The following is a 13,282-nucleotide window of genomic DNA, read 5'->3' as shown; positions in this document are numbered from 1 at the left end:
GCAGATGACACAGGGGCAGGCAGAGGGCTGGCCTGGGGCAGGGACGTCGCCTCTGCCCCCGGGGAAGAGATTTGGGGGCAGAAAAGGGGAGATTTGTTCCGCCCTGCGAAATCCCCCTGGATTTGTTCCGCCCTGCGATAGGTATTTCTGTGGGGTGACCCCACGGGGGGCAGCTCCGTGGTGGGGTGTGGAGATGAGAGAGAGAGGGGGTCTGGGGAGAAGGGGGGATGGGGAAGGAGGAGGAGGAGGAGGAAGAAGTCACCCGTGAAAACCATCTCTGTTGTCACATCTGCTCCTCGGGGCTCTGGGGACAGAGAGAGCTTTTCCTGCGGGCTGAGGTTGTGGGGTATCGGGGGGGGGAAAGAGGGGGGGAGCAGAGCCCTGGCACGCTCAGTGCATGCCCCGGGCACAGCCGCGGTGCCATCTGTCAGGATTTCTGCTGCCCGTGGGTCCCAGGAGCTTCTCTGATGTCTACTAAGGGTTGGGCTGAGGCTGATGGCATCTCTGTGCCATCCCCGGGTTTTCTTATTCCCTCTGGGCATGTGGGCAGGGATGCTCCAGGGATGCTGCTGGGGATGCAGGCAGGGATGCTGCCAGGGATGCTGCCAGGCTGGTTCCCCACACTCTGCTGACATTGGCACTTGGGACTCGGGCGTCCTTGAGCGGAGCAAGCGCCGGGAGAAGGGACCAGGTTCTCTTTAAGGGGCAGGACTCCGAGAGCATCATGAAAGCAAGAGTGAGCTTCTTTCCCTCTGCCTTCTACCATCCCCTCCTTCCCTGCCCGCTCCTTTCCCCCGCTGGGCAGGGAGGGTGACGGGCAGGAGCTGGGTGCTGGGATGGGAGGCTGAGCCAGGGGAGGAGGAGGAGGAGGAGGAGGAGGAGGGGAGGGAGAAGGGGAGGATCTGCTAATTACACAGAAGAGCTCTGGGGGCTGCCGAAGTCCAGAATGAAGAGAAGAGCAGCAGAAGCCAGTGCTGCAGCGGGAGCGGAGGAGCCTGAGCGTCACCCAGAGACAGGAGACTGTCGCTGTCCCCACCCGGGGGCACCCAGGGGGTCCTGCAGCCCTGTGTCCCCCCCCTGGGGACAGCCTCCAGCACAGCCACCAAGCCCTCTGCAGCCAGCCCTGGGTGAAGAGAGGGGAAGGAGTTGGTGGTCCCGAGGACACAGGGGACACAGAGCCAGTCCTGCCATGGTCCCAGGGGGCTAGGACACCCCCCCAAAATCCCTGGGGAAGGGGTGAAGGATGGCCACCGAAGGAGGGGGAGCCAAGCCCGTCGCCCAGTCTGGGATGGAGAACTTCCGAAAGGTGAGGACCTCGGAGGAGGAGAGCCCTTTGCCCTTCCCCGACCTGCCCCCGGACGTGGTGGAGATGAAAGTGAAGGAGGGCAGCAAGATCAGGAACCTGATGAACTTCGCCATGGCCCAGATGGAGCTGAAGGGCCGGCGGCAGATCGTCTTCAGCGGCTGCGGCAGGGCGGTCACCAAGACCATCACCTGCGTGGAGATCATGAAGCGCAAGCTGGGAGGGCTTCACCAGGTCACCAAGGTACGCTACAAAACCCTGCTGGAGGTCTGGGAGAACCAAGACCCGCTGCCCGGTGGCCCGGCGCAGAACCTGACCGTCCACAAGAACGTCCCCTCCATCTGCATCCTCCTCTCCCGAGACCCCCTGGACCCCAACCAAACGGGCTATCAGCCCCCCGAGCCCCAGCACGGGCCACAGCTTGGTGATGCAGGAGAAGACACGTCCAGCTCTTCCACCAAGGGGCTGAAGCGGTCCTTGCCACCTCCCGGCGAGGAGCTGCTGACCAAGAAGTTGCAGGTACAGGTAGCCGAGAGCCCAAGGGACTCGGGGACCTCTGACCACCAGCCAGATGGCCACCACTGATCCCCCCCCACCTCCTAAACTGGGAGGAGATTGTACGCTGGAGAGATTTGGGGGGGGTTTAAGTCATTTTGCTGTGGATAATGCAGTGCTGGGCTTGCTGTGGGGTCACCAATGTGCTGCAGGCTCCCCCCGGCACAGGGGACCCCCATGGATGGGGGTCCTTGTCCCCAGATTAAAGGGTTAAACCAGCCAGCATTGGGTTATGGACTGAATTTCGGGGGGGAAGATGCATTGGGGGGAGCCGTTCACCCCACATTCGGCCACTCAGGGGTGATTCCACCATCAGCCCCACATCTGCAGTGACCCCCACGGACCAAGGGGAAGGTAGGTCCCCAGCGCCAAGTCTCAGCCACCAGGAGGGACGCTTTTGCCCCCACTTAACACCTTCATTAATCAAACCCGCTGACAATTGCCGCTGTGATTCTCCCAGAATCGAACGCACAAACGAGGGGACGGGTCGCTCCCTCTAATTTGTATTAGAAAAAGACAAAAATACGAGAGCCTTCCTCTTTCCACAGCAGATATTCCGGGTTGGGCTCCCCCCCAGAGCAGTGGGAAGGGTCTGGAGCTGGGGAGGGGGAGCGGTGGGAGGGCTGTCATTGTTGAGGGGTATTAGTTGTTTAGTGTAAATAAGTAAGTTTTAATTAGAATAAATTATTTAGAGTTATAATACAGGGGGTCGGGGGGGGTGTTATGCTGTTTGCTTAGCTTTACTTAACAGAGTAGCTAAATTTGCTGAAGCTTTTAGGCTGTGATAGTTATTTTTCTCGGTAATTTTCCTACCGGCTGGTGTGGGGCTGCATTTAGTCTTTTAGTGGTTTGATGTCACACTGATGTTTTGGGAGCCTTTTTCCCAAGTCCGGGACTCTCCAGCTCTCCGTGTTCCACCAGCGAGCGCAGGAGGAGGCTCCGACCCCCGGGGCTGAAACTACAAATCAATGCCCTAAGGACACAAGAACCCAATTATGTGTTGGAAGACCCCCAGACTGAAAATCACCATCGGACTAAAAGACGCGTGAGGGGCTGGGGTGGAGATCACAAGGGGAAAATTCCCCAGTGATTCCTTTCCTCTCTTTGGAGGTGCCCAGCCTGGCTGCTGTACCTTCCAATTAAATTAATTTATTTTATAAAATCCCACGCCTGAGACTGTGGGACTGAGCCTGGAGGAGGAGGAGGAGGAGGAAGATGCTCCTTTCGCAACCGTGGTGGCTGGATGCAGTGCCTGGTGCAGGACGGGGAGGTTTTTGGGGGTCTGCATCTTGGCTGCAGAGCCCTGGAGACCCTCAAAAGCTCTTTGGAAAGAGCTGAAATATGGAGAAATGGCGGGGGATCATCTCGGCTACGGACCATGGCACAGGGAGGGATGCTCCGGCCGCGGCCGCGTTATCTCCCCACCTCACTCCTGCTCTCCAGGGACACCCCATTTTTTACCAAGGGCTGGGAGAGCGAATGAGAGGAGACAAGGAGGAGGAGGAGAAGGATGAAGCACGGTGCTGTTTTGTTTGGCAATGACCTTGCTATCTCCGTCAGCAGCCAGCTGCTCCTCCGGACCGCAGCCTCCTGCTTATCTGCCCTGCCGCAGATTGAATGTTAATTTCCAATTGTTTGGGTTTTTGTTAATAATTATTTTTTGTGGGTTTGGGGCTGGGAAAGCTCTGTCTCATCCAGCGATGGCTCTTCCAGCCTCCTCTCTCTGGCGCGGACACTGTTCAGGTCTGACCCTGTGCCCCGCATGAGAGGGAAGCACCAAAATGTACTAAAAAACATGCTAATAAATAAAAACCTTTTAAAACACTCAGATCAGAGTCCAAAGTCTTTCATGGCCGCGCAGCTGAGAGCCAACAGCCTCTCGCCATCTCACATGGCTCCCAGCAAGGAGAGGAGTCTTTCATGGCCGCGCAGCTGAGAGCCAACAGCCTCTCGCCAACCATCTCACACGGCTCCCAGCACGGCGAGAGAGAAGGAAAAAACACACAAAAGATTAGTCATTTCTCCTTACTACTTTTTGTTAATGTGCAAGATGGTTTTTAATTTATTTTATACGCAGGCAATTTCCAATCCTGGAGGCCGCAGGAGCCTGGGGAGTTTGCACTCCTCGCTTTGCTGGCTGTGGACCAAGGCTTTCCTACGTAAGAAAATGGTTAATAAATAAATAAATGTCTGTAACCCAAAACATGAAGCATTTCCGATGACACCTGGCCCCACAGGGTCCTGAGGGGACACGGCAAGCGGAATTATCATGGTGCTCATGTGCTGCATCGCCGAGGGACAGCCCCATGATGAATTTTGGGGGTCATTTGGTGGGTTCAGCGGTGTCCTCAGGGCTGGTGGCCCAGTCAGCCCTCCCCCCATGGAGGATGCACCCTTTGGGACATGGTCTGGGGACAAGGATGTGGCAGACACCGGGGGTGGCAGAAGGGGAGCAACACAGAGAACCCCAGAGAGCTGCTGGACGCTGTGGCCAGCGCCAGGTCCCATTTTCCCCTCACTCTTTCCCTCCCCAGAGCTGGTGCCAAATTCCCTGTGGGAATCCACCAGGGAACATCCTCGGGAGCCCGCACTGGGGCCGTGGCCCGGTTAACGGGGCAGCAGAACCGATCTGGCACCATAAAAACCCCTAAAACACGGCGACTACCGGTCTCTGACGCGGCGGGAGAGCCCCACAGCCACCCGCCACCGTCCCCGCCCTCGCCACAAAATGGCGCCCGGCTCCGCCCCAAAATGGCGGCCGGCCCCGCCCGGCGGCGGAGGCGCTAAGCCCGGCCCCCTCCGCGGCCGCCCTGCCGTCCGTCCTCACCGCAGCGCTCCCTTCCTTCCTTCCTTCCTTCTTTCCCTCCCGTCCCTCCCCGTCCGCCGCCCGGTGCCCGGAGCTGAGCGGCCCGCCCTCCCCCTCCCCTTACCCAAGTGCTGCCTTCCCTCCCGCCGCCATGCTGGCCGCCACAGCCGCTCTCCTTCGCCGTTGCGCCGTCTCCGGCCTCCGCGCCGCCGCCGTCCGCCGCCCCGCAGGTGAGAGGCATCCCCCAACTGACCACCCAACCCTCCCACAACCATTCTCGGTTCGGCCCGGCCTCGGTGCTTCCAGGGCGCTATGTCCTTGTAGCGACCCGCCGGTGTCACTCGAGGACAGGCCGCGGCTGCGGCCTAGTGCGCGCCGCCCCCGCCGGGCCCGGTAACACACCCCGCTTCCCCCCCATTCCTCAACATACACCGTTACCGGCCCCGCCGCCTCCCGGGGGTCGCCGGGTCCCTTCCCCGGGGGCTGCAGGGGGATGGCCGGCGGCGCTGTCCCCCCGGCCTGCCGCCAAGGTGACATTGAGGGAGGTTGGCGGTGACCTCCGCGGACAGGCCCCGGGCCTACCCCCAACCCCGCTCTCCAGCTCCTACCCCCTCCTTTGCACCCCTCATTAACACCCCAATTAATAGGAAAAAGAAGAGAAGTAGCCACCGGCAGTGCGGCTCGGGTGCTGGCCGGGGGACAGCAGGGCAAAAACCCACACCATGCAGCATGTCTGTGCAGCTCAATTAATAAGTAATTAAGCAGGCCGTGGTCAGGTTTAAAGCGCTGGGGGCCCTGTGCGTGCCTCACCTTTAGCACATGGGAATTAAAACAGTTTCCAAGCAGCCTCCATGCTCCTCTTTCCCCAGGTCCTGCCTCGCCAAGACCCTGCGTTACCCTCCTGACCCCCTTTGCCTTCCCCGCTGCCCTCGGGGGCCTGTGTTTGTTAAACCCAATGCCTTTGGTTCATCTGTCGAGCCTCGGGGTTTAGATTTATGTTCTATAATGCTTTAAAACACTCCCCATGTAATGCCCATCCTTATTCACTGCCCTCGGGGGCCTGTGTTTGTTAAACCCAATGCCTTCAGTTCATCTCCCGAGCCTCTGGGTTTAGATTTGTGTTCTATAATATTTTAAAACAGTCCCCATGTAATGCCCATGCTTCTCCTTGCCAGTCTGGCATTTTTTAGTGAATAATGCTCCTCTTGATGCGTGTTTTTTTTCCTTTTTGCTCATTAGCCAGGAAATCCAACAATTTCCAGCACTCAGGGAAGGTTTAACATGTGTTTGTGTGCTGTTAGATGATTTTAGGCTTGTGGAGCTCTTAAAGCTTGTTAAAGTCTTTTAAAAAACACACCTCTGCAAACATACGTGCCCTTTGCTTCTCCCCAGAGTTGGGAATCTACCCAGGGATGGGTTGGCTTGGCGGGACCGTCACGGTGCATGTGACAGTGACCTTGATGGACCCCGTGGAAACGCCAGGCACCAGGAGGGTGGCTGGCAGGGGCTGCCCTTCCAGTACAGACCTCCTGTCCAGTATAGAGATGGAAACCTCAGTATAGAAAACGAAGCCTCGTAAAGCAACAGCAGCAGTTGAAAAACACCCCCTGGAAACCCAGGGTTCAACTTCCTGTGCATGGTGTTTTGTTTTTTTTTTTCTTCTCATTTTTCTTCAGCATCCTTTCAGTCCAACCAAGTACTTCCTTTATTTAAGACTAAATGGGGCGCTGAGCCTATAGACTTTAGTTTTTTGACTTAAAGATGGCATTCCAGAACTTCAATCTAGGCTTTTCTCAGACTGGGATTTGCTATTTCTCCGTAGAATTTGCTTTATGTTTCAGGAAAAAAAGGTATTCTCCCCCCCATACTGAGGATTTGTCAGCACTGTCCTCTCGTTCCTTGCCTGGGCACAGAGGAGTGCTCTTGCTCTGAGCTCAGCAAGGGATTTATTGGAGAAAGCAGGGTCAAAGAGCTGTTTTGGAGCTGGGAAAGGGGATGGGGAATCTCCAGACAGCGCGGCAAAAGAGTGTTACAACTCTGGATTGGCCTGTCCCTTACTTTTCCCTTACCTAGTTAGGTAGATTAAAGAAATGGAAGTATTTTCCTGGTTTGGGAAGCATTGCATACACCGGAATTGCAGCTGAAATGTTGGGCTGCCTTAAATTTTGTTTAAAAAAAAATAATATCTGGATTGCATTCCCATTGGGCTGTTGTTTAATGCGACTAAAGATGTTCCTTGAAATTGTTGGGGCTCATTCTATTACATTTTATTTAGAATTAGGATGCTGCTTTGCAGGGTGCTGCTCACCATGGTCTTAAAAGTGGAAAAATATACGTGGGAAGGGAGGCAAAAACGCTGCCCAGTCTGATATGGCGTGTGCAGGGTGCAAGATACGTAGTTTGAGGGTTCCTTCTTTTAAATAAAACTTTTCTAGCTGGCCCGGGACGAGTGGTTCGTGCTGGGTTAAGAAAGAAAAAGTGCCTGGCGATATGTGAGCAAGGTCATAGCTGGTGTGTGACCTCTCTGCAAATATTAGTGGAGTGGAATTACCGGTGGGGGAAAGGGAGCAGGCGCTGGTCAGGCTGTGCTCGGATGGCGTGGCAGCTTCCAGAGGTCCCAGTACAGCTCCGGTGCTGGTGGAAGGTGTCTGTACCCTGGGTTTTAATTCCTTTGGGAAAACTCTTCTGACCTTTGAGGGTTAAAAACCCCCTGTTAGAGTGGTGTTGAGGAAAGAAATGAGTTTAGAATCGTATCAACCTTATTTGCCCATTGGAGAACGATCCACTCTTGTGCTTTATTAATTACAAAATATTAATGCAGTTACAGCCTCGCTACCCGGGAGTTTTATCTTGGGTAAACACAGGGACAGCAGTCATCTTGTTTTCTCCCTTAACTCTTCAAGAGCCCTTGTTCCTCGTGCTCTTGAGAGTCTTCCTAATTGGGCTGAGGTGGTTTTGTGGGGATTCCTACGACCGCTTGAATTTGAAACGAGTCCTCGTGGGCTCTGAACTCCTGGTGGAACCAAAGACCTGCAGCTCGTTGCTGTGGAGCCAAGTCTGTCAGTTGGGAAATCTGCTTTTCCTGGATGACAAAACCGGTCGTGGAGCAATTTCAGGAGCTGCCTGCAGTGGGAGGTCACTCCAGAATAAACCGTTGCCTTCACCTGAAAGGGCATAAGGGTATAAATAACAGGAAAAAGGGGTTTATTTCTGTAAGGAATGCCGCTGAAAAACCAATGTGTGGAGCTGAACTCGCTGCACAGACAAGTCCTGTGGTTTTGAGAGGGGTCCAATGTGGGGAATGGGAGGATTGTGTTATTTCTGAGGGGCTGGTGATGAAGTACGTGTGTGTTAATGTTTCTCTGGCTCGGGAGAGGGAAGATTCCTCTCTCTTGTGGAGACAGGGCTCACAGACAAACTTCTCTTAAGGACTGGTTATACAGAGTTGTTTCTTTCTTGTGTTGCCCCATCCCTCTTCAATAATTCTGCTCTGACCAAAGGACCTGGGAACGCTTCGGAATTTTGATGTAAAACAGCAAAATACACACTTTGCCACAAAACGAACAGCGGGTATTTAATAAGCTGTATTCATCTAGGACTTATCCGGGCTGAGCGCTGATCTAGATTCCCTGTAGTGAGCAAAATACATACTTTATGGCTTTTTTTGCTTTTTTTTTCTCTGAATCAGGGCTAAATTACACTTATTTTCTGTTTGCTCAAAGCCTCTTCCTTTCTTTCTGCCTTCAGCCATACTGCCTGCCCGCTGCTACTCTCACGGCTCGCAAGAATCAGATGAAGAATTTGATGCTCGCTGGGTGACGTATTTCAACAAGCCAGATATCGACGCCTGGGAGCTGAGGAAAGGTACGTGGAGTGAAAAGGGGAGGAGTGACAGGGAGTAAATACAATTCCCTAAATCTCGGTGCCCCAGAGTATGCGGTTTTTACACCCGGATGGGAGGGAGAGAAAGGTTTGCTCTGAGGAAGGTGTGTTTGAGCTCAGCTGTTGTGTAGTGAATAACCACACGTGTTTGTCTTTGGACTTTGACTTAGCAGCTTGGCCATAACTCACTGCCTGGTTTTCTGCAGTTTTTATTTGCCGTGGGGTTGCCAGCTCCTGTTACACTACCCCAATTAGAGCTTATTAACCTGTTTGCATAACAGCCAGAGGGGTGATTCTAGCACCACCTGGATGAGTAGGTGTTGGGCTCTGGCCTTGGAAAGGGGAGGAAGGCAAGGGACAGTGGCTCAGGTTCTGGTTTGGTTACACCTGTAGGAATGAAATCGTTTGGATTTCTTAACGACTCCATAACTGAGAGGAATCATTAGTGGTACAGACACTGACTCCTTTTGGGGAGCATGGATGAAAACAGCCCACCAGGATTTCATGCAATTCACTTAAAATCTGCAGTGGGGAGTAACAGAGAGAGGAAGAAGAGCAAAATAAAACCCTCAGCCATGTGTGTGTCCTCAAAATAGCAATGAAAATTGTAACCTGCTTCTAGTGGCGACTGGTGGTGTAGTAATACTTCATTCTTTCATAAGGTGGAGCAAAATACCTCTCGTCAGGATCCTTTCTGTGAGCTGACGCCACCTTCCTCTCTGTGTTTCCTTACCTTCACAGGCATAAACACGCTGGTGGGTTACGACCTGGTGCCGGAACCGAAAATCATCGATGCAGCTCTGCGGGCGTGCAGGCGGTTAAACGACTTCGCCAGCGCCGTCCGCATCTTAGAAGTGGTAAAGGTGAGTGGGAGGGAGCCCTCAGGAGGGGTGGTGCGGAATCATTAGTGGTACAGACACTGACTCCTTTTGGGGAGCATGGATGAAAACAGCCCACCAGGATTTCATGCAATTCACTTAAAATCTGCAGTGGGGAGTAACAGAGAGAGGAAGAAGAGCAAAATAAAACCCTCAGCCATGTGTGTGTCCTCAAAATAGCAATGAAAATTGTAACCTGCTTCTAGTGGCGACTGGTGGTGTAGTAATACTTCATTCTTTCATAAGGTGGAGCAAAATACCTCTCGTCAGGATCCTTTCTGTGAGCTGACGCCACCTTCCTCTCTGTGTTTCCTTACCTTCACAGGCATAAACACGCTGGTGGGTTACGACCTGGTGCCGGAACCGAAAATCATCGATGCAGCTCTGCGGGCGTGCAGGCGGTTAAACGACTTCGCCAGCGCCGTCCGCATCTTAGAAGTGGTAAAGGTGAGTGGGAGGGAGCCCTCAGGAGGGGTGGTGGTGGTGGAAAATGCCACCCGAGAGCCCCACAGCCAAGGAGTTTTCCTTGGCGTGGAGGGGAACTGCTATTTCCTGCTGCTGGAATCAAAGCTGCTTTCCTTGGAATGAGGGTTTTGAGGTCGGGGTGCTCAACAGCACAACGTCGTGGAAGTATAATGTTATTATTTTATTATTTTCCTGTTGTCCTGTCCCAAAGCTGACTCTGGGAAAGTCTTTAAGGATTTTTTTCTTCCTTTTTGCTTTTTTTTTTTCATTCCAATAAGTATTATTAGAAATATCTCGAGCAAAGGTGGTTTTTTGGCTTCTCAAGGGACTGAATTCCGAGCTGGCTGGGAGCGGGAGTTGCACAGGCTTGAAAACCAACATCAGCCAGCACCTCAGAAGCTGAGGCCAGCCTTCCCTTACCAGGGAGTTAAAACTGGGAGGGGGAGGAGGTGGGAATTCTTCTATTCCAGCTGTGGAATCCAGCAGCTGTGCTCTCCCAGCTGTTTTTTATGCCACAGCTGGTGCGGAGGTCTCTGCTGCTGGCGCTGAAATCCACTTGCTTCAGACTCAACTCAACAACCAGTTGCTTTTCCCTTTGCTCCTCCTGCTTTCTTCTCTGGAACTGAAACTTTACCAGTGGTTTTAGAGACCAATAGAAGAATCCTCATATGTTTTCCTCATTATTTCTTTATTATTTTTTTTCTGATCCCCCACCACGTAGGGGACAAACTCCGTTTATCAGAACTCGGGGCCAAATTTATGGTCTTCCTGGAGTCCTGCCTAGATATTATTCAAGTTGAATTTTCTCTCGGGTCTGCCCAACAGCTGATTTTTATTCCCCCCTCCTTTTTACTGATGAGATAATTGTTTTCCTTCTATTTCCTCCGGCAGATCAGGCCAGGGTCTGTTTTGAGAATGCAGCTCGTGGTGGCAAACCTGGGCTGGCCGTCGAAATAACACCTTTCCTTTCCCTTTAGGACAAGGCAGGACCTCACAAGGAAATCTACCCTTACGTTATCCAGGAGCTTAGACCAACTTTGAGCGAGCTGGGAATCTCCACTCCAGAGGAGCTGGGCCTGGACAAAGCATAAATCTCACGGGTAAGGGACCATGTTGACTCCAAAACTCTTGCCCTGGGGTTCCACCGCCCAAAAATTCTCCTGGCAAAGGCAGAGTCCTCTTCCTGGGCCTGTGAAATTCTTGTAAAAGAGTTTTTCCAGAGGTAGTAATGCTTTTCAAAGAAGGCTTAAGGAATCACTGATGGCAGTGACTTGACAACGATGAAGCTTCTCCACCTTCCGCTTGAAATAGCATCTTTTTCTGTAATTAATCCTTAAATTTGGAGGGCCCCTTGCTTACGGAATAATGAGATTGGCACTACTGGCTTTTTAGGGCTGGGCTTCTGGCTGCCTCCTCAACTTGAAAACGGCTTAAAACTCAGACATTTAGATCTACAGGGGAAATCCCAGGCTTCGAAGGCGTCGTTACTGGGCAGCGGCTTCTCTGCTTAACAAGGATCTGTCATGGTGACAAACCTGGGCTGGCTGTCGAACTAACACCTTTTCTTTCCCTTTAGGACAAGGCAGGACCTCACAAGGAAATCTACCCTTACGTTATCCAGGAGCTTAGACCAACTTTGAGCGAGCTGGGAATCTCCACTCCAGAGGAGCTGGGCCTGGACAAAGCATAAATCTCACGGGTAAGGGACCATGTTGACTCCAAAACTCTTGCCCTGGGGTTCCACCGCCCAAAAATTCTCCTGGCAAAGGCAGAGTCCTCTTCCTGGGCCTGTGAAATTCTTGTAAAAGAGTTTTTCCAGAGGTAGTAATGCTTTTCAAAGAAGGCTTAAGGAATCACTGATGGCAGTGACTTGACAACGATGAAGCTTCTCCACCTTCCGCTTGAAATAGCATCTTTTTCTGTAATTAATCCTTAAATTTGGAGGGCCCCTTGCTTACGGAATAATGAGATTGGCACTACTGGCTTTTTAGGGCTGGGCTTCTGGCTGCCTCCTCAACTTGAAAACGGCTTAAAACTCAGACATTTAGATCTACAGGGGAAATCCCAGGTTCCAAAAGCATCGTTACTCGGCAGCGGCTTCTCTGCTTAACGAGGATCTCTCATTAAGCGTAGGCGGGGCCTAACTGTAATCCCAAACTCCTATAAAAACCTGACCCTCCTCCCTCGGATCCTCCAGTGTCGTATTCCAGACATTGTCCTTTTTTCTTTTTCCTTTTTTTTTTCTGTTTCTTATGCCCACAATAGGTGTTGGGGCTGCAAATAATCCTTAATTCCGGATATTTTGAGTTGCTGCCCCAGGAGATGAAAATTGGGGACGGGTGGTGGAGTCTCCTTCTCTGGAGACATTCCAAACCCTCCTGGACATGTTCCTGTGCAACCTAGGCGGGGGGTTGGACTAGATGATCTCCAGAGGTCCCTTCCCACCCCGTATCATTCTGGGATTCTGGGATTCATCACTTTTGGAAGTGGTGGGTGTTTAAATCGGGCTTTTGGAGTGGGGGGAAAAAACCCAAGCGATGAAAATAACACATCAGAGACCCCTCCCTGACTTTGTGGAGATAAAGGGCTGCTGCTTTAATGTTTTGGGTTTTTTTCCTCTTTTTTTTTTCCCATTTCAGGCGCGTTACTGGAGGGTTGGGCCGAGGCTCCCCAGTCTTACGCAGTCGCCCGGGAGACACCGGAGTTAAAATATCCCCTTCTTGGAAATAACTTCTTCCTTTATTGAGTCACGATGCACGCCACGTGAAGTTGGACCTAATAAAGGGAAAAACCTGGTTTGACTGACGTTGTGATTTTTTTTTTTATTTTATTATTATTATTATTTCTCTTTTAACAGGGGAAAAGGAAAGAAAAGCGGGAAATGTGAAAAATTAAAGTGTAAGAGGTTGTAAATCCTTCCCAGCTGTGGGAAGGGAGCAGGGTGACCCTCCTGGGGTCTGCTTGGGGGCAGAGGAGAACGAGGGGAACCCCCCCGTGCTCTTGGAGGGTTCGTTATCCCCGGGGGTTCGTTATCCCCGGATGAGGCTGGGGCTTAACAAAGCCCCCCGAGGCGGGCGGGAGGCTGCTGCTGGCACCACACACACTCTCCTTCCCGTGCCTGGATGTGCTGGTGGCTGGGAATCTTCTGGGAAGTGAGTCTAGGGATTTGGGGGGGTTAAAAAGGGAGGAAAAAGGGATTTTTTTTCCTATTTTTGGGTTTTTTCGCCTCAAAAAAAAGGGAATTTTTCGGGGAAAGGTGAATTTGGGCAGGGAGGAGGTTCCCAGGGGGCGGGACCACCCGGTATCCCCGTATCCCGGTATCCCCTTATCCCGGTATCCCCGTGTCCGTGTATCCCGATATCCCGGTGTATCCCTGTGCGCATGCGCGACAGG

The 13,282-nt window shown here is 52.6% G+C and overlaps 2 protein-coding genes across 4 annotated transcripts; both read left to right on the top strand.

Moving 5' to 3' along the window:
- The first annotated feature begins 927 nt into the window (after window positions 1-927).
- LOC106898441 (ribonuclease P protein subunit p25-like) lies at window positions 928-3,686 on the top strand. Its single transcript, XM_014959689.1, has one exon. It carries the CDS (start codon window positions 1,244-1,246, stop codon window positions 1,886-1,888), a length of 645 nt encoding a protein of 214 aa, XP_014815175.1. The 5' UTR covers window positions 928-1,243; the 3' UTR covers window positions 1,889-3,686.
- A 1,012-nt stretch (window positions 3,687-4,698) lies between these two features.
- Window positions 4,699-12,694, top strand: LOC106898440 (cytochrome c oxidase subunit 5A, mitochondrial). Of its 3 annotated transcripts, XM_014959687.1 has the most exons (5): window positions 4,699-4,894; window positions 8,412-8,528; window positions 9,288-9,409; window positions 10,867-10,989; window positions 12,529-12,694. In XM_014959687.1, exons 1-4 carry the CDS (start codon window positions 4,816-4,818, stop codon window positions 10,978-10,980), a joined length of 432 nt encoding a protein of 143 aa, XP_014815173.1. In that variant the 5' UTR covers window positions 4,699-4,815; the 3' UTR covers window positions 10,981-10,989; window positions 12,529-12,694. The 3 variants fall into 3 exon arrangements, 1 of the variants encoding a protein (XP_014815173.1); XR_001413927.1 differs by lacking the exons at window positions 4,699-4,894; window positions 8,412-8,528; window positions 9,288-9,409; window positions 12,529-12,694 and adding an exon at window positions 9,481-9,871 and having other exon boundaries at window positions 10,867-10,995; XR_001413926.1 differs by lacking the exons at window positions 4,699-4,894; window positions 8,412-8,528; window positions 9,288-9,409; window positions 10,867-10,989 and adding an exon at window positions 11,453-11,588.
- Window positions 12,695-13,282: the final 588 nt, after the last annotated feature.

The sequence above is a fragment of the Calidris pugnax genome, unplaced genomic scaffold, assembly GCF_001431845.1.
Source record: "Calidris pugnax isolate Ruff unplaced genomic scaffold, ASM143184v1 scaffold480, whole genome shotgun sequence".
NCBI lineage: Eukaryota > Metazoa > Chordata > Aves > Charadriiformes > Scolopacidae > Calidris > Calidris pugnax.
Note: the sequence above shows the minus strand (reverse complement) of the source record. Positions and strands in the feature narration are given on the sequence as shown.

What these genes read in the sequence shown, in the direction of transcription:
- LOC106898441 (XM_014959689.1), top strand. Translation starts at nt 1,244, where the DNA reads ATGGCCACCGAAGGAGGGGGAGCCAAGCCCGTCGCCCAGTCTGGGATG.
- LOC106898440 (XM_014959687.1), top strand. Translation starts at nt 4,816, where the DNA reads ATGCTGGCCGCCACAGCCGCTCTCCTTCGCCGTTGCGCCGTCTCCGGC. An exon ending in CGCCGTCCGCCGCCCCGCAG is followed by an intron (nt 4,895 to 8,411) that starts GTGAGAGGCATC and finishes TTCTGCCTTCAG; the next exon opens with CCATACTGCCTGCCCGCTGC. An exon ending in GCATCTTAGAAGTGGTAAAG is followed by an intron (nt 9,410 to 10,866) that starts GTGAGTGGGAGG and finishes CTTTCCCTTTAG; the next exon opens with GACAAGGCAGGACCTCACAA.